Source organism: Leptonotus elevatus, chromosome 16, assembly GCF_054856555.1.
Source record: "Leptonotus elevatus isolate MCC_2025b chromosome 16, RoL_Lele_1.0, whole genome shotgun sequence".
Lineage (NCBI taxonomy): Eukaryota > Metazoa > Chordata > Actinopteri > Syngnathiformes > Syngnathidae > Leptonotus > Leptonotus elevatus.
Window position 1 is genome coordinate 4,312,094 of NC_141254.1, and position 20,625 is coordinate 4,332,718.

Sequence of the window (20,625 nt, forward strand, 5' to 3'; positions counted from 1 at the left end):
GCCTTTTCTTCTTCTTAACCACCAACGAATCCTCACAGACTATAGCTACGTATTTGTTGTAAGTTTCTGAGTTTTTTTCTCGTAAATCTGCCACTTTATAAAGTCGAAAATTTGCCACTTTGTAAAGTGGCAAATTTATGAGTTTTTCTTTCGGAATATTGCCTCCACCCTCTAAAAACTATTTTTTTTACGTGGCCCTAATACGCCGTGGTAAGGAACTGTATAAGGTAATATTATGTTATTTAAATGTTTTAAGAAAAGTCAACAATCTACAAACAGAGAAAAAATAATAGTCTACATTCAATCTCACAGATGTTTATCAAGAGTAATAAAGGTATTTTGAAACATGTTACCTGCTTTCCATATCCAAACATCGGCGATTAGCCATTAAAATCTCTTCTTCTTCTTTTTGAATGCGGGCCTCCACTGACGTGTCATAGCTGCTGCTGGGAGAATGGCTTAACATTGTGATAGAGGTATCCCTGCAAAACAGACAGCAGCCTTCTTGAGACAACAACTGCATTAAGAAGGGTGAAAAAGTCTGTGTTGAGAATGTTGGAACCAGTGAGTAGCCCATCAGAAAACCTAACTCAATTTTATCTACAGAGTGTAAAAGAAAGTAAAAAAAAAAAAAAAAAAAAAAAAAACGAGATTCTAAAAATGAAAAATAATATTAAAATAAATGTTGAAATAAATACAAAAATAAATATATAACTAGAATTAAATATCAATCAATAAATAAAAACAGTGGTCTATACTGTATAGTGTACTGTAATGTCTATACTGTGTACACTGCATGCATAAAAATTTGGTAGTGTAGCGATGAAAGGTATGAAATTTATTGTCACCACAAGAGTGTCAATGACAGAGATAAAAACAAACAAACAAACAAAAACCCTGATTAATTTTTTGCTCTTCTAGGCATCTACTTTGAGTCTCGCCCACAATTTGGAGTTTGGGTTAGGTCCATCCATCAAAAAGCCACAGCCCATATCCTGGGTGGGGCACCTGTGATATTGTGACTTCCATGGGAGCCTTTTGAATAATTCTTCATGATCACCAGTAAATGAGACGCTATAATGTCTTCAAGTAAAATAATCTCATTAAGACCTTCTACCTTTGAGAAGCAACAGAAGCGGCAGCCTCAAGGGCAAACTGTCTCATGACGCTCTCCTCCAAGTACTTTTGCTCCCACTTGGTCATATCAGCCTCCAGAGCCAAAATACGCTCCTCCTTCTCCCTCAGGTGCTCCATTAAGGCAGTGACACTGTACTCTGATGGGACCACAGCATTGTTTTGTGTGCCTCCCAGACGCTGGAAAGGAAAAAGTATTGCGATTGTAAGAACTTAAAACTTGATTCGAGCTGTATGGACACAGAATTGAAAGGAAGTAAAGCATCACATATTCAATTGTTTCACTAGAAAGGTCTGAATGGATTTTGATGGCATCTATTTATGACAGAAGCACAAACTAATTCTCTTCTTTATTAACTCATTCACACCCAGCCATTTTAACTGAAGCAACCCCCATTGTTTCCAGCTGTTTTACTAGATTTTGACAGATTTTGTAAGGTCCAGACTATTCTGTTTTATTGCTATAAAAACACGGAACCTACCAAAAGAAAGATTAGAGTCTCTTCTTTCATCAGGAAAAAAGAAGTATATTTGTATCTGTTTCTGTTTTGCAGCAATTAGCATTAGAATATAGCTAAGTTTCATCATTATTCTAAAATCTGCTTAAAACAGTGGGAGAAAGTGTTTTTAGCAACATGGCCCTGGCTGATCTCTTCTACTCTGCTGCATCTGCTGCTGGCAATTACCATTGCTTTAAGCCACCTCTTCATGTCAGTAAAAAAAACCAAACATATTTATACGTTAAGATCTGGATCGTAACTGGATCAAGCATGGGCAACAGCTAAATTATCTTGCATTTTTAATCGGCTGATACATGTTATTTCTATGCATGTGGCAACCTAGCCCTGCTCTTGCTGAACATAAAAAATAAATATTTTTTTCAATTGATCTGGCACTATAATTTCATCCATTTCATCAAGAAAGTATAAAATAAATAATGGAAGAAAGACGGACAGAGACACAAAGGACAACCGTTTGAGTAATACATGCAATCGCTTTCATCCAACAGCTCCTCAGCTCATACGGAAATTAGTTGCGGCTTGGGCTGGGTAAAAAAAAAAAAGAATAATCAATATCAAATTGATTTTCCTTTGAGCGTGATATTGATTCATATACCCATTACACGATTATTTTAATATCTCTTTTAATAGGCTTCTCTAATTACAATGTGGCCTGCAATGAAAACGAGTTACACAGACCTGTGATATAAATGACAGAAAACTTTTAGGTATGTGCACCTGTTGCATGCGTAGAGATTCCAACTCTTTCTCCAGCCTTGTACGAAGTCGATGTTCAAGTTGTTCTCTCTTCTCACAGGCTGCCTGTAGCTGAGCGAGAGCCTGCTGCATTCTTTCCACCTTCTCTACATAAACTTGTTTCTTCTTTAGCTAAAGACACACACACACACACAAGTTTGTTTTACTATCTTTGTGGGGCCATCTCATTAACATTTCCTAGCCCCTTCCCCCAACCATCAAAAATGATTGCCTAGCCGGATTTCTCACCCTAACCTCAACCATAACCCAATTCAAACCTAAACTCTAAAACCAAGTCTTGACCCTCAAAAAGAGGTATAAACTTAAACGGCCCCACAAGGACGAGTGGGCCCCACAACTGTGTGAAATCCCAAAATATTGGACCCACCACATACACACAGGCTGGTGAGACTAATATTAAGGCCTTACGACTTTCAGCAGTAACTTTACCCCCAATCTAGAATATTTTGCATGTTCACAGTTACAACACAGGAATAAAAAAAAAGTTTTTAGTCATTGTAAATTTGTGTCAATCCAATCAGATGAGTGAAAATCAGGGGCGATGACATGATTTTTAGCTGATCGTTATCGGGTGAAAAAGATTTGTTTTTGTTAATTTGGGGAAATTCTACAGGACACAAAGTGACAAAATAATCCAGAGGTACAAATATCAGAAATGTATTGTCTTTGCGCGTGACTGCATGAGGCACCTGGCTGTCAAGTGTCCGAATGTCACAATTTTTGGTAATTTAGAAAACTAGATCGGGTGATCAAAAAATTAGATTTTGAAATTTTGCCACAAATACCCTCCCCTTAAAGTTTCTATTTTCATTTCCCAGCAGCCCAAATGTAAAAAATTGTAGATGGCTTTAAAATGGGACAAACTAAAGACAAAACATCACTTTTGTCTTAGGCTAAATTTGGTGAAATGTGGTTAGTTTTAAGATACCGATTGTAGCATGACTTGAAGTCTTTGGCCTATTTTTAGGACTAACCCTCTCTATTCAAATAAATGACCCGCTTTCAGCCACTGCTTGTTGTAGACGTAGTCACTAGCGGTGTGCCAAAAAATAGATTCTCATAAGAATCGCGATTCTCATTTAGTATGATTCAGAATCTATTTTAAATGTCCCAAAATCGATTTTATTAAAATTATTATTTTCGTTTCTCGCGGTTATTACGTTCCAAAAACTACCCGCAATAATGGAAATCTGCGTTAATTTATTTTAAAGTTTACGTTAATTATATATATTTTTTTTCGTTCTTTATACATGTTTTTTTGTTTATTATGAACACTTTTTCATTCATCATGTTATTTTTTCATTTACAGTAATTTGTTTCCATTAAAAGTATATTTTATTTACTTATTATACAGCACAGTATATATTTTTTTGTTTATTTAAAAAAAAAATGTTCATACTATATATATTTTTATAAAAATTTTAATGTTTGAAGGCACCTCACCACACACTTTATACATGCACTTTTCTTGATAGGCGTTTCTCACATACTGTTTCTCTTATTTAAATACAGTAGGCCTATGCACTCTCAGTGTTCAAACCTTTGTAGATTTTAAAATAATAATAATAACAATAAAATAGAATTAAACTAATATCCAAAACATTTATTTGAGAAACAAAAATATAACGCCGATCAATCAGTTTTTTTTGGGCTGGTATGTTTTCCTAAAAAAATAATAAAAATAGTAATTAAAAAAACACACACACCAACAACAACAACAAAACAGTTGTTAGAAATGACACTCTTAATTTTAATGATAATGATACGAGGCAGAGAAATCCATTTTGACCAGGAGGCTCAGGAGGGCATTTGCGGGCCTCTATCTCCAGGTCGCGAACGCCGTTGAAAAGGTCTCATCGAGACGAATCCGCGGATGCTCGTATGTCCCCGGTAGGACGTAGGGCAGGGGAGATACGGCCGGCCAAAGACCTCCAGGACACCGAGGATTTTCAAACAACCACGACTGGTTCGGAACGGACAATCTTCATTTTAATGATGAAGATACAAGGCAGGCATTTTGACCGGGACCGCATTGCCCCCGAAACTCCACTCGAGTGCTCGTGGCCGCGTGAACCGTGGGGCGGGTGGTGGACGCATGACGCACTGAGCCGTCAACGGGCACGACTGCATGGTTTCGGGGCGGACAATCTTAATTTTAATGCTGAAGATAAGAGGCAGGACACGTAAACCCATTTTGACCGCAGGGTCGCATCGCTGCGGTGCCCCAGAAACTTCACTCGAGTGCTGTGGCCGGCGCGGGCCTGCGTGAACCGTGCATGGGGCGGGTGGCAGGCGGCACGCTGAGAGCCGTCTGACGGCGGCGACAGACGGCGTGTGCATCCACTGTAAAAAAACAAAAAACAAACCAAAGAGCACGCTGTAAAAAAAAAAAAAAAAAAGCACGCTGTAAAAAATCTGTGAAACTGTGAAAGATGAATCCGCGAGAAACGAGGGAACACTGTACTGCTTTATTGGGAGCGCTGTTCATGTTGTACCCAATTTGGCCACTTAGGGGCAGTGGGGTTCCGCGCATTCTGATACACAATTAAGTTGTAGCCACATTAGAGTAGAACAAAAAAGTCACGATCAAGTTATGCCAATAAAAGTTGTTGTTTTTTGCAGTGTAGGAAGAGCGTATGCCTGTGAGTAATGTTAAGATGCTTTGCTGTATATATTCCTGAAGCGTTTTGAATGAATAGCCGTTCTTTTGAGTGATAAAAGTGCCATGAGTAGTGCGCTAATTAGCATTAGCGAGTCAGATTGGAGTAGATCATGACGATTCTTTGCACATCTATAAATTGAAGCAGAAATCATTGACAATCAAATCATTTTGAATAAAAAAATCGCTCTGAATCGAAAATCTATTCCAAATCGAATTGCACACCCAACAATCGATACGAATCGTGAGACCACCCCTAGTAGTCACAGCAATTAGTCATCAGATATTACAACTTATGTCAATCTTCATGCAAAATGAGTGTGCCAATTATGTATGGCTACTATTCATCGGCATACATAAGCCAGTCATACCCACCCAAACAAGGGTACAACCAAATCACGTGCCGGTGCGACAACTGAGAAAGTTGGAAACTCGCGTGACAGTGGATAAGTTGATGTAGAGCCCTGTTCTTACCTCCTCTTCTAGTTTGACCACTCTGGCTTGGGCATTGTTTAGGGCCTGGTCTCTGATTTCAATGTGTCTCCTCTGGTCTTCTGTGGTGGAGTGCAAGACATTCAGCTCCTTCTCGAGTTTTTCTTTCTCCCGCATAGTCTCTTTGTCTAAGCAAAAAACAAACACATCCATTATTAACGGTTCGGTCTGTCATACATCTCTACTTGTGTATTTGAGCTGTGAGAATATTAGTTGTCATTTTGGCTCCAAGCAGTCTTTGAGTCTTTAACTCATTCACTCGCAGCCATTTTCACTGAAGCAACCCCCTCTGCTCCCAGCTGTTTTACTGGATTTTGACTGAAGACCCACAGAATATTGTGTTAAATTGCTATAAAAACATGGAACCTACCAATAGAAAGATTAACCTCTTCTTTCATCAGGAAAACAAAATATATATTTTTTATCTGTTTCCGTTTTGCAACAATTGGCATTGGAATATAGCTAAGTTCCATCATTATTCACAAACCTATCGAAAACAGTGGGGAAAAGAGCTTGTTGCAACATGGCCCTGGCTGATCTCTTATACTCTGCTGCTGCCAACTAAAATACAATTTTCATTCATTATTTACAAAAAAAGTAAATAAGAAACCACTTCAAACATATTGTTCTAAGGTACACTCACTATTCAATACTTTGCTCCCCCCTCTTAAAGCAGCTTGATGAAATACACCCAAAATCAAAATGTGCGCAACTTAATTAATTTCTTCCTCAAGAAATCCTTATGTGAAGTCAGATTTCACTAGATGCCTTGTATCTAACCTGCTGGGAGGGAGATTAGCTTGTTTACATGGTGTGAACATCACAAAGCATCATAATGTCATGTATTTAATGTGTGTGTGTGTGGTCTTGTTTTTGTTACATAGTGGGGCCAATATTTCGGTATTTCACACAGTTGTGGGGCCCACCCGTCCTTGTGGGGCCGTTTTGCTGGACCCTACAAGTTTAGACCTCTTTTTGAGGATCAAGACTTGGTTTTAGAGTTTAGGTTTGAATTGGGTTATGGTTAAGGTTAGGGTAAAGAATAGGGGTAGGCAATCATCTTTGATGGTTGGGGTTAGGGGAAGGGGCTAGGGAAATGCATTATGTCAATAAGATGGCCCCACAAACATTGTAAAACAAACATGTGTGTGTGTGTGTGTGTGTTTGTGCGTGTGCGTGTGTGTGATTCTTCTCACTTTGTGCAAGCAGTTGGGATATGATCTGAAGGTTGTTTTCTAATCCATCAGACTCTTGAGCAGTAAGCTGCTTATTGGCTGTCTCCATACGGTCTATTAGAACATAATACACCACATTAAATTTTTTAAACTGAATAGAATACAATAGACATAATTCCAGCATAAAGCAGTATGATTCAAAGTAATGTGGGAACAAAGGAAAAAAATCTGTCAAATTATGGTGGAAAATGTAAACTTTAAACTTTACAGAATTTGTAAATGAATTGATTGTAGATAGTTTTTTTGTGTAAAGAAAAACGCATTATGACCTGATAAACCGGGTTTCCACTGATGGCCGCGTTACAACACTCGCACCCCCACCCCTGCGACCCCCCAAACGCGACTGAGACAGACACACTACACACTCGCACCCGTTGACGGGAACGTGCAACCGAGGGGCACAAAGGTGGAAGCACAAGAACTGGGATGCGGTCCACACGTTGTTAACAGGAAACAGAAACTAAGTTGATTTGTGAAAACCAGGAATTCGGAAGTCCCGCCTCCTCTGTGGCATATACCCCATAGAAACACTATAACTATATTAAACCTTATATGTACAAAAATAACACATAAAAGAGGCAAAACACAATCACAAGTGTTACTAGTAACAGCAACAATGAATGACGGGAAAGCGTCCAACGATTACCGTTGCTCTCTTCAAGTTAGCGTCAGTCAGCTTAGTAGTGTGCACCAGAAGGAGTGAGAACACACTAGTACTAACAGTAAGTACTAACAGGAAGTACAGTGTTAGCTGCCTTAATCTTGCTGGTTTAACTTCATTTGGTAAGTGTGTCTTGTGAAGTGTAAAATGTCTTATCCTATTTAATGTACATTTGCTTATTGGTTTCTTTTTGTCCTTTTTATTGCCCATTTTATGTTCAAATAAACAAAGACCATGCTCTTAGAGCATTCAATTGTAAATTACATTTTTGATCAAATGCAATATGAATATGGTTTAGAGGGAATGCTCATCTATTTTACATTGATACACAAACTGTAAAATTGTGTATGTTCATTAAAATATGAACGAGTGGGCCAGTCTGAGCCCTGAAACTTCCGGGCTGAAAATGAGTCCCAGTCCGGCCCTGACTGTATATCATGGGTGCCAAACTGCAGTCCTGGAGGGAAGCAGTCCTGTAAGTTTTGGAGGTTTCCCACTTCCAACACAAGCTGATTCCAATTAGCAAGATCGTTATCAGGCTTATGCAGAGCTTGCTGATGAGCTGATCATATATCAGCTGTGTTGAAGAACGGAAACATCCAAAACCTGCAGGACCGGAGTTTGACATCTCGGCTGTAAATGATCACAACAGCAACTGGACATTGCTGCTGTCTTACCTCTGAGATCCCTGTTGAAATCATGTAGACGCCGGACCTCCAATTCCAGCTTGTTCCTCATTGTTTTCTCCAGCGCCTCCCTCTTGGCAGAGGAATTGGCAAGGGTTTCATAAGCCTCTGAAACCAGCTGAATCTCGGTTTCCAACTGCCAGAGGAAATAGATGGAATGAAGGGAAATTGACAAAGCATCTATGATTTAGCCTAGTTACATTTAGTATAAGTCAGTCAGTAAAAACACAAATATTTTATCCATTAATACTTCAATAGCTTTGTTGTTTTTGGTAAACCTATCAAAAGTTACTAAATATATTCTGTCAAAGACTTTTTAAGACATGGACAGAGAACTTAATTCATTCATAGCATCCAAAGCATTCCAAATCTTAAATAAGAGACAATAACACATCTCCTCTTAAATTTTGTTCTTAACCCACAAGTCGAATACAAACTCCTCTAAAATTATACTTCTTAGGTTAAAAAAAGAAACAGAAAGACTCAAGGAAGGTTCTGGATTTATGAAATGGTTGATTCGAGACTGTTAAGTTGTTGCAGCTCAACATTGCATTTGGATGTATGGATGACACACTCGCCGTTGGGAGAAGTGAAAGCCACCGGCGGCCATCTTATGTTGCTACTCACTAAGTCCGCCTAAATTGAATACATTGATTTCGCCACAGCGTTTTTTCCCCCACATTATTTTCTGCCTCTATGGCGAAAATACAGTTGTACCAGTAAGTCTGAGAGAAGTGCTATATTTCATTGTTAGGAAAAGAAAAAAATTACTTAATCTTCTCTTATAAGGTGTATCTCCGGGTGCTACTTTTTTTTTTGATTCATCTACATTGTCACAGCAATCAAGTAAAAGTACAGCGGCAAGCCCATCAGGAAAAAATTGCTGCGAAATGTAAACCTCGTCACAATTCAAAATATTGAGATAATGTACTCTGAACGGTCGATGCAAACAGTGAAGTTCGCCCTTTGTAAGGCACTAATTACTCCATGCAGGGATCCTAGCGTAAAGCATGCACTGATAACAGAATTTTCAACGAAAAATAACAGAAGTTGTCAGTAAAGGTGGCAATTTAAGATGGCTGCCCTCTGGCTTCAGCCATGAGGGTCCAACTGACAGTCCAGTCATATATAAGTCTGTGCTTTTGACAGAGCTCTTCCTCAACACGGAAGTAAGTCCCATGTTCAGTGTCCCAGCGCCTCACTGTGGCACTAGCACAACATTGCACATCCACTGAGGACATGCTGTAAATTGCTTCCCGTAACAGTAGGCTCCAAAAATCCCAGGTTACAGTAAAAATCTCATAATCTAGGGATAAACATGCTGAGCACAACAAAATGTAGCTGCCAGAGCAAGTAAAAGTTAGGGACCGTTCACAAATGACCTATTCCAGGGTGGCGTATGTAAATGGTAATTTGAGTACCACATACGCCACCCTGGAAAATGTAATTTGTGGATGGTCCCTAACTTTTACTCACAATGGGTCCAATGTCTGAATCTAGTCTATCGTCATTTGTAAAGTCCTGTAATCGTAGACGCGCTGCTTTTACAGTTTTATAAGTTCCTGTTGCCTAAGTGACTTTGTTATGTCTGCTCACTACAGTAGGATGTCATGCCCAAAAATCCATCACTTCTTGCTTTGCGTTATGAATTTGCAAAGCTTTGGCCAAAAAGATCGCGTACACGGCCATGCGGTCTTTTCTGCCAGATGCAGAAGATGGTCTGCCACTGATTCCTGTTTTTATACTATCTTAGCCATGCCGACACATGTTGGTGGGTGGATGGGGAGGGTGGGGGGCACTTTTGCCTCGCTAGCCCATGTAACAATGTGTGACACCCCGGCAGAGTCGGACTGGCACAAAAAGGAGGTTCCAATCACGGGACAAAATCTGGCTTTAGTGACGTAGTAGTCTCTGGCAGGAAAGGAGTCTGAGCTGGTGTGCGAGGTCAAGAAGTTCCGACTAGACGTAGCCAGACTCTCCTTAACAAATAGCTTGGGCTCTGGTACCAATTCCTCAACTCTCTTCGACTCTGGAGTTGGCCACTGGGAGAGGCACAGATGCGGGCATACTTATTGCCTCCTGCCTCGGTGACTATACACTTCATCCCAGTAGACGAGAGGGTAGCCTACAGGTCTTGACTGTTGTTAGCGTTTATGAACTAAACAACAGTTCAGTGTACTCAATCATATCAGCTCTACATTACTACGCTCACATATGGCCGCGAACTCTGGGTCTTGACCGAAAGAACAAGACCCAGATACAAGCGGCTGAAATGAGTTTCCCCCACAGGGATGTCCAGGCTTTCCATTAGAGATAGGGTGAGAAGCTCGGTCATCCAAGAGGGGCTCAGAGTAAAGCCATTGCTCCTCTGCATTGTGATGAGTCAGATGAGCAGAAGTGGTAAATCCATGTGCAGAAAGTGAAAACCCTGCCACAGTTTGGCTTTAGCCCCAGGTGTTAACTAGCTAGCTCCCTAGCTAGCTCCCTTGGTGCCCATTTATCTGCGAGAAAGCTAGCTAGCTAGCATCAATGGCTAAAGCCAAACTGTGGCAGTTTTTTTTTTTTACTTTCTGGACCTGGACTTGCCACCTCTGTAGATGAGGTGGCTCGGGCATCTGATCAGGATGTTTCCTAGACTGGGCACGACCCACCAGGAGGAGGCCCCGGGAATGACCCAGGACACACTGGGTAAGCGTACAGTTGTGCTTGAAAATTTATGAGCATAACTGTAAATGTACAAAAAGCTAAATATCGCTTAATGACACAAAAATGCTATGAATCGTCACTAAAATTCACATGCACATTTCTACTCGTCAACTTCAATCTCTGAAAATATCAATACAAGTGCCACAGTATTTTGTATTTTATGGGCACTAAACCGTTTTCTCACCATACAGTGTGCTCATAAGTTTACATAGCCCTAGGGTATGTAAACGTTCAAGCACAACTGTATGTCTCCTGGCTGGCCTGGGAACACCTTGGGATTCCCCCACAAGAGTTCAACAAAGTGGCTGTGGAGAGGGAAGTCTGGGCTTTCCTGCTAAAGCTGCTCCCAGTCCCACCACGGCACAATCCTGGATAAAATGGATGGGTGCATGCATGACTATAATAATAATACATTAAAATAATAGCAAAACAATCAATATATAACGGCTTTTCGTGCTGTGCACATTTTGGCCTCTTGCAGGCAGTGTAGTGCCGTACATGTATAGAGTACATATAAAGAGATAAAAAAGAGTAGAAGAAGAAAACTGATTGCGCTCTTTCAATTAATATAACTTGTTTTTGAAATATTGGGAATATACGGAAGAGGATTGAAGAGAAGAAAAAAAAGGTTGGCAGGATTCTGACTTCATTCTCAGCATTCTGACTATAAAGTGAGGATTCTCACTTTTCTCAGAATTCTCACTTTACACAGAACTTCTGACTTTATTCTCAAAATTCTGACTTGATCACTTTAATCTCAGAATTCTGATGTTAAAGTGAGAATTCTGACTTTAATCTCAGAATTCTGACTTTAATCTCAGAATTCTGACTTTAATCTCAGAATTCTGACTTTATCACGTTAATCTCAGAATTCTGACTTTATTCTCAAAATTCTGACTTTGACTCCCCCTACAATTCATAGCTCTACGTCACAGTCAGAATTCTGTAGATACTAAATGACATTTTATTGTCTTAGTAATTATAATCAGTGTAAAAGTGAAATTTGATCGAATCCAATATCCTGTCATATGTCCATTTTTTTCAGCATTTCAATGAGGCTGAGGGTAGTGAAACCCTTTGCCGAGGCACTTGGATGGAAAGCCTTAATGATTCATGGGGCTCCACCTAGCCATCACTAACTCTGATGTTACCTTGTGCAACGTGGTGACTTTATCACGGCAGGCATCTATCTCCTGCCTCAGAACTCTGTTCTCTTCATTCAGCATGTCCACCTTTTGCTGAGTGTGTGCCATTATTTCAAAGGACGGCCCCTGCAGGTGGGAGTAAGTATGCAAATGGGGGAAATGTCTTGCTTGGACAAAATGTTGAGGCTGGGGAGGGGGCAGGCCTTGAGAATGCTGTTGTTGATAATGATGAGTCTGTTCCTTTTTATTGTGAATCAGTGGCAAAGAGCCGTTGGGGAAGCCGTGATATCTTTGTGGTGCTGGCTCCATAGGCAATGGTGGGAATGTCTCGCCTACGTGGTGGGGAACAAGACCGTGTAGATTGCGAATCCCCATGCTGCGGAAAGACTCACTATGACTATGTGGCTGTTGGTGAGGGACTGAGGAGTAAGGGGCGTGGAAGGAACTGGGTAGGCTACAAAGAGTAGAAGATTGGGCCCGGGACAAAGAACCAACAGAAGTGATGGAAGAGGTGGGGCTGTGGTGGTGAAGGGACTTCTGGAAAGTAACCGAACCCTCTTTACTGGACCTGAGAAGAGAAAAGAAGGAATGTTTTTGTTAACAAAGCTCTCAAATTTAGGCTTGGGGAGTAACGGAATGCATGTACCAGCGTTACGTAATCAGAATACAAAAAAAAAAGTATTCCGTTACAGTATAGGAAAAAAGCCACAGACAGACAGAGAGAGAGACAGAGAGAGAGAGAGAGAGAGAGAGAGAGAGAGAGAGAGAGAGAGAGAGAGAGAGAGAAGGAGGGACCCGCAAATGGCAGGGGCACATTGTATAGAATATATATTGTGGTGATATTTATTTTTATTTTGTCCTTATGAGCATACTCGGTATTTGAGTAATCCAAAGTAATCAAGTTACATTACTTGAATATTATGGTACTTAGATTACGTTACTAACTAAAAAAAATTAGCAGGTAACTTGTAACTGTAACGGAATGTATTTAATATGTAACCCTCCCAACCCTGCGGTTAGAGCAACAGATCACAAACGTTACGGTTTGGATTGGATCATTTTTCGGATCAGCAAAAACAAAAAACAAAATAAAGCACAAAAAAACAAGAGAAATAGTACTATATCTTAATTTTTTTGTAAAACACGTTTGCTCATTAAAAAAAATATATGGATGTTTAGGATTTAGGAACACATGAAATGTCTGGAGAGGTTCACATACTTTTGCACCCATTAAATCTTTTTCAACAAATTTTGCTCAAAACTAGACTAGACTCGACTAAAACCCTCATTAATAAACAATAAGTGGGACTAAATCAGTATGCATTTTTGTCGACTAATGAAGACGAGACGATGTACTTCACTTCATAAAACGTGGACTAAAATCTATGGACATTTTAGTTCATGAACAAAAACGAGCCAAAAATTATGATTTTGTAAAATCTTGTCTCTACTTATAGGTCACGTCTGTGACACTGTCATGTGACACACAGTGACACACACCCTTTCAAATCTGCAACTAGCAAGTGCAACATGCACAAACACATGGGACAGACAAGAGCTGGATTCACGGTGAAAAGTCAATTATAGTTATAACGTAACATTAATCCAATGGCTATAACGTTACAACAGTGATGTTAATCCGACCGCTAATGCTGGCTAATTTACTAGCTCATAGCATGGAGCCATAGTAGCCATTTGTTGACATACTGTAAATTGTGTGTCAAGTTGTTTTTCATCAAAAAGATGAGAGAAAATTCGATGTGAAATAATTTTAGATCCGAAATGTTTAAAATAATCTGTTTACAAAAAAATAATAATACAGGGGTTCAAATTATTGTCCTGACTAAAACGTGTGAATGTGAAATAGTTTTAGATCTGAAATGTTCAACATTATCTGCTGACCAACAATATACAGGGGTTAAATGATTGTCCTGACTAAAACTAGACTAAAACGTTGACAGTTTTTGTTGATTAAAACTAGACGAATATAATTATATTTTATTGGAGTAAAATAAAGACTAAAATGCTAGATTTATAGTCGACTAAAAACGGACTAAATAACGGGATGATGTTGACTAATTGTGATAAAAACTAACAAGTGTGATTGAGACTGGACTAAAACCAGAGACTAAATTCAAAGATGGCGGATAAAATTAACACTAGTTAACACACACTTTTCAAGAAAACTAGACTAGACTGAAACCCCCATTAATAAACAATAAGTGAGACTAAATCAGTATGCATTTTCGTTGACTAATAAAGAGACAAAAATTTAGCTCATTGAATAAAGACTGGACCAAAATCTATGGACCTTTTATTTCACAAACGACGGCGAGACGAAAATTATGATTTCGTAAAATCTTGTCTCTGCTAATCTGTCACTAACATAGTGACACACCCTTATTCAAATCTTAAAGCTAACGAGTGCAACGTAACATTAATGCAATAGCTATAGGCTAACGTTCAAACAATGTTAACTCATTTGCTCCCAAAAGTGTATAAATACCTTATATTTTAAATATTACCATGCTCCCAAAGATGTATTTATATGTTTTTTTTTAATGTGTTTTTTTAATGCTAGAGCATACAAATTTACAGAGGGCTTTGATGCAGCCTCTGAACTGAAGAGAATGCTTAAAGCAATGGTAGTTATTACAAAAACGGCCATCAGATGGTAGCAGAGTATAAGAGATAAACCAGGGCCATGTTGTAAAAAAGCTTGTTTCCCCACCGTTTTAAACAGATTTGTGAATAATGATGAAACTTAGCTATATTCTAATGCTAATTGCTGCAAAACGGAAACAGATAGAAATATACATTTTTTTTCCTGATGAAAGAATAGACTGTAATCTTCCATGTTTTTTATAGCAATAGAACACAATATTCTGTGGGCTTTGCAAAATCAGTCAAAATCCAGTAAAACCGCCAGGAGCGAAGGGGGATGCTTTAGTGAAAATAGCTGGGAGTTAATTGGACCGCCAACTAATGCTAGCTAACTTAGCTAATGCTAGCTTGTAGCATGGAGTCATAATAGCCACTTGTTGATATACTGTAATTGTATGTGAAGTGAAAAGATTAGAGAAAATTTTATGTGAAGTAGTTAGAGATTAGATGGAATTTTAATATTAACTGCTGACAAAAATATATAAAAGGGTAAAATGATTGTCCTGACTAAAACTAAACTAAAATGTTGACAGTTTCTGTTGACTAAAATTAGACGGGGAAAAAAATATGTTTTCTTGGACTAAAATAAAGACAAAAATGCTCGACTCATAGTCGACTAAAAGGTGAATAAATAAAAATGGGATGAAGTTAACTAACTGTGATAAACACTAACAAGTGTGATTGAAATTAGACTAAAACTGGGACTACATTTAAAAATGCCTGATAAAATCAACTTTACCAGGGCTTAAAGTAAAAAAAAATTCCTGAACCCGAACTTTTTCCGGGGAGCGGTGGTGCAGTGTCCAACGTGGCGATTCGTTGTTCGACCGACATCAAGCCATTACTATTCGATTTGTCGCCGTGGATGAACTGGGCATTTGGGAAAGTAATGAAATTCCTGATGGCCAGTCCTCCCCAAGCGTCAGGTCATCTCGTTCATTATCCATTTATATTATGTATAAGTGCAGTATAGCACTGCAGGTTGCAGTCCCCTCTAGTGCTGCAGCTATTGAATACTTTGGTATTCACATATCCTATGGAAAATTCTATTGAATAATCAAGTATTTGGATAAAAATAATATTTTTGCATGATGAAAGAACAATTATGAGTAAAGAAGACATTAAAAATATATTTCCACTTACTAATGATCGACCAACTGTCATTTCTAGATAATCAACTTTTCTTTTTTTTTAACTTAAATTAAAATTGTGCTTAACAGCACATTATTTCCCTCTCTAGAAAGTTAGATTTTAGAGAAATCTCTCCGAATAAGGCAACCTCCCTCTCTACCCACTCTTAAAACACACCTTTGTTCTTTAGCGTTTGACTCGGCATGAGACTCATCATTGTTTCAATGTTTTACGGTGCCTGCTGTATTTAGTTATTTATTTATTTATTTATTTTATTTACCTACCTACTTGTGTTATTTTATTGACTTATTCATTTACCCACTTAAGACAATTATTAATTTATTTGGTGTTATTTTTGTTTTACCCGTCTTTATTCCATGACTGATTTTTACTCCATGTACAGAACTTTGTATGAAATGAAATTTTGAGTTGAGTAGTTTTTGATCTGTGAGACAAAGTGACGTCAGAACCACAGTTGTGATTTTGCCGACCGTCAACTTCACAATTGAGTGAGCACGGTTTATTAAACTGATCTCTAGGAACAGTAACTGTGTTAGCATCAAAGTGTGCAAATCATCCCGTCGATTAGACTGCCTTTGAAAAGTAGTCCGATAGCTACAGCCGATAGTACCGTTAGCGCGCTAACACTGTAGACGCCCGAACCACTGGCAACAGGCACCGTGCAATACAATGTCAGCGTAATTAATTCTTCTTTTAGTGCCCTTAATTGGCAATCGAACGTGATTTCTGTACGAAGTTGTTTTGTTGACTTTGCTCGCAATAGTTTATGCCGGCTTTAAGAACGGCAGGCAACGGCAACGTTCCGAAGGACGAGTCAAGTCATCCGTTGCGCCGCGACTGGCAAAACGCTCCCGGGAAAAACTTCAAAATAAAAGCGTTTCTTGGCATTGCGCTCCTCATATGGGGTAGATGCCACGGACTTCCGGGTTTTACACATGAGCGCCGTTTCCGGCCACTGCTGGCCGCATTCCAACACTCGCACCCCCACCTCTGCGCCCCCCCAACCGCTCGTTGCCGCTCATCGCCGGGAGGGCGTCTCGGCTATCTGAAATGTTTCGAACACTGAGACAGACACTACACACTCGCAGCCTCGCACCCTTTGACGGGAACGCGCAACCGAGGGGCACAAAGGCGGAAGCGGAAGTACCGGGACGCCCCACGCCGCGAAACGGAAACAAAGTTAATGGGGGAAAAGTCGGAAATCCGGCACCGTACCAGAGTACTTTAAGCCCTGCATTACTATTATCTCACCTACATGAAGTATTTCTCTCACCTGAATGAGCCATACTCTGGTGGAGGCTGATATCGTAAATGCGGCACCGTTCTTGACAGCTCTCTCCCGCCCTGCTCGTGATGAAAAGGACCTCCGGTCTCTTGCTGTTTAGCAGGTGACCTCATTCTTTTGAAGGGGTAGTCTGGAGGTGGTCCACGATGCTGGGGCTTGTAGTACTCCTCTGGCTGCCCTGAAGGGGACAGCTGGGGCGAGAGTGACGAGCTAATGACTGGCGCATGTGCTTTGACACCACAAGTGGCGAGGGAGAGCTGCATTAACCGTTCACTTAGAGATCTAACATGCCCTTGTTTAAGATCCTTGAGTCCGTCATCTTGCAGTACCTTCACTGCACCATTGACGCGCTGTACGGTGGATCGACCTTCTGTGCGCAACTTGGAATCCGTCATATAGAAGGTAGAATAAAGTGAGGTAGGAAGTGTGCTGTAATGGGGCTGGTTACTTTGTTGTTGATGCAGAGGAGGTGGACCATAGCCACGGAAGTATTGCGACTGAACTTTGGCTTCCTCATAAGTAGGAAGTTCCTCTGGGTTTTGGCTAGTTGAACCGCCTCCGCCGCCCCCATTACCACCCACTATATTGGAATTGAGTTTCTCCAGGCCGTCCGTCTGCAGCTCCTGGCCCTGGGGCTCCTGTCGGGCAATGTTAGGTGTCCTGGAATGTTCTTCTGATGGGCCACTCTGCCCGTTCCCTCCAACTCCTACCTGTTGCTGCATCACAAAACTCAGATTCATCTGCTCCTGCAAAAGACGCTGCAGGACATTACTACCGCCACCTCCAGCACTATTGCTGCTGCTGGATGACTCTTCAGTTGTGGTCCTCATCTACGCCGTGCACTGACTCAGCAGTTCAAAGAAGGCCAAGCCCTGTCCTGGGTCTGTACTTCCTGAAAAGAACAGGTTGAGAATGTTGAGAAAGCGTATAAGATATAGTGTGAAACATGGATGCAACTTTAATTTGAGAAAAGGGAATGCTAAAGGGTGTAGAGCAGGGGTCACCAACATGATGCCCGCGGGCCTGATAGCTGATGGCTACTAGTAATGGGGTTTCCATCCACCCATTTTTATCCAAATTTTCAAGAAATGCAAAAATAAAACTGAATGGAAACGCTAGAAATTTGAAAAAGGGCCCAAAATTCGCAAAAAGTTGTTACGCTTGGAGGATTGGATTTTGAAGTGTATCGAAAATAGGAAAATGCTATGGAAACAGGTTTTGAGAATAACAGCTGACCAGACCGGATACACATCGCATATTACAATGTCCGACGGTAAAGTAAGGTACTCACAGAAATATTTCAAGCCTAACTTAAGAGTTATGTATTTTTTTTACATGACAAAACAAACCGACCACATAAACCTTATATGATAAATATTCATTAGTCTAATAAAGCCTATTTATTTGAAATGCATAATCCTCAGGTTTATGTATTTAGTATTCATAAAGTGTAACTACTCTAATAATAATGAGAGTATTTATTTAAAATACATAAAGCATATTGTTTGAATTGTATAATAATCAGGTTGCCTATACATGATAAATATACTGCTATGTGAAAAACACTTATGTCCATTTCTTGTGCATTTTTTAAATGTTTATGTTTTTAGGATGAAATTGAATGCAGACTTCCCAAAAACGTTTTTATTAAGTAGTTATACTTTATTAATACTAAATACATAAACCTGAAGATAATTTATTTCAAATAAATAGGGTTTATTAGACTAATGAATATGTATCATATAAGTTTTATTTGGTAGGTTTGTGTTAAAGTTATCTTAAAAAAAAAAAAAAAAGTAAATGGGAGATTGTTATGTAAATTTTTTTAATAAATCTTAAATTAGGCTTGAAATATTTCTGTGAGTGTATGTTTGGGGGACGACAAAACAGAAATATTTTTGGATTTAATTATAGAAGCAAATATTAATGCAATTTTAGATGGAATACAGCAAAAAAAAGTTATGGTTTATCAAGAATTACAAAAGCAAACTCATACGACGTCATCGCACGGTGCAGTTGCTTCCTGTTCTTCTTCTTTAAAATTACTGGTGGATCTCATCTCTATGGCGTATACTGCCACCTACAGCAGCGGAGACCCCTCTCAATATTTGCAAAAGAAGAACAGACGGAAACGGGTCTGTTTTGCGCATTTTCAGTAAATTTGCTTAAAAATTCGAAACAATTGGATGGAAACCCCACTACTGATGGATGTGGTGATTTCAAATTAATATGATCATTTGAAAATGTAAATACTTGCAGAAGGGTCATTCCATGTCAATACATCGCATTTCGAAAAATCACACCACCCGACCATCACAGAATTTCTTGAAAAAAATGTTGTACGAAGACACACTTGCTCGAAACCCACCCAAAATATAAGGTCTCTACAGTCAATAGTTTTCTCATGAGAAATAATTGAATGAAGGGTAGTTTAGATGTTTTATGTCATCATATTTTCAAAAGCCATTTTTAACTCATTCAAACCCCAAAATGTATAAATACCTTTTTTAATACACTCCCAAAAATGTATTTATCAATTTAAAAAAAAAAAAGTTTTAATGCTAGAACATGCTGAATACAGCCTTTGATATGAAGAGGTGGTTTGAAGCAATGGTAGTTATTACAAAGACAGCCAGCAAGTGGCAGCAGAGTATAAGAGATCAGCCAGGGCCATATTGCAACAAGCTCTTTTTGCCACTGTTTTCAACATGTTTGTGAATAATGATGAAACTTAGATATATTCTAATGCTAATTGCTGCAAAACGGAAACAGATACATATATACTTTTCGGAATGAAAGAAGAGACTCTAATCATTCTTTGGGTAGGTTCCATGTTTGTATAGCATTAGAACACAATATTCTGTGGACCCTGCAAAAACTGTCAAAATCCAGTAAAACAGCCGGGAGTGAAGGGGGTTGCATCAGTGAAAATGGCTGGGAGTTAAATAGCAATATCTGGAAAACTGCCTCACCTGTAGCCTTCAAATTATCTACAGTGTATATAAGTGATAAACCGATAATGGAGTTTTTCGAGGCCGAGACCAATACCGATTATTAGCAGTCAAGGAGGCCGATAACCGATATTTCAAGCCGATGTTCATTTGTAGTAAAAGAGAAAATATTTGCGTCAAAATGTTTAAAGAAAATTTACTTTTTCTTTTAATACCAAACATATAAAGAATTGACAGCTTTGTTTAAAAAATATAAAATTGCAGGGAGTTTGCAGGGTCATATGCATGTGTTAAGCTAAATTAAAAATTAAGCAAGTAAATTGTTCCCTAAACTGTAAATAAAGTTTTCCAAAATTTCAACATAATTTCTTTCCTCTTTTTTTTATTTAAAAAATAAAAAGTGTAGGGAGTTCCCAGTGTCAGCATATTTTTTTCAAAGAGGAAATTTAAATAAATCCATAACTGAAAAGTTCCTTGTATTTGATGGAGCGACAAATATGTTGTTTTTTTTGTCAGGGTTTGTAAAACATTTCAAAAGATCTTCGCAGACAGTGAAAAATTGTCTGAATAGGTTCGAA

At 39.1% G+C, this 20,625-nt stretch overlaps 1 protein-coding gene across 3 annotated transcripts in view; it reads right to left on the minus strand.

Annotated features, from left to right (window-relative positions):
- Positions 1–20,625, minus strand: part of amot (angiomotin) — a 33,010-nt gene that overhangs the window by 6,727 nt on the left and 5,658 nt on the right. For 2 of the 3 annotated variants that reach the window (XM_086057757.1, XM_086057758.1), the window contains exons 2-9: positions 17,085–17,988; positions 12,002–12,563; positions 8,136–8,280; positions 6,759–6,851; positions 5,545–5,690; positions 2,373–2,522; positions 1,118–1,314; positions 354–482 (exon numbers count right to left, since the gene is read on the minus strand). In XM_086057757.1, the coding sequence (XP_085913883.1) occupies positions 354–482; positions 1,118–1,314; positions 2,373–2,522; positions 5,545–5,690; positions 6,759–6,851; positions 8,136–8,280; positions 12,002–12,563; positions 17,085–17,926 (2,264 nt within the window). In that variant the 5' untranslated portion in view covers positions 17,927–17,988. The remainder of the gene's footprint in view (positions 1–353; positions 483–1,117; positions 1,315–2,372; positions 2,523–5,544; positions 5,691–6,758; positions 6,852–8,135; positions 8,281–12,001; positions 12,564–17,084; positions 17,989–20,625) is intronic. The other variant, XM_086057759.1, reaches the window with a different exon arrangement.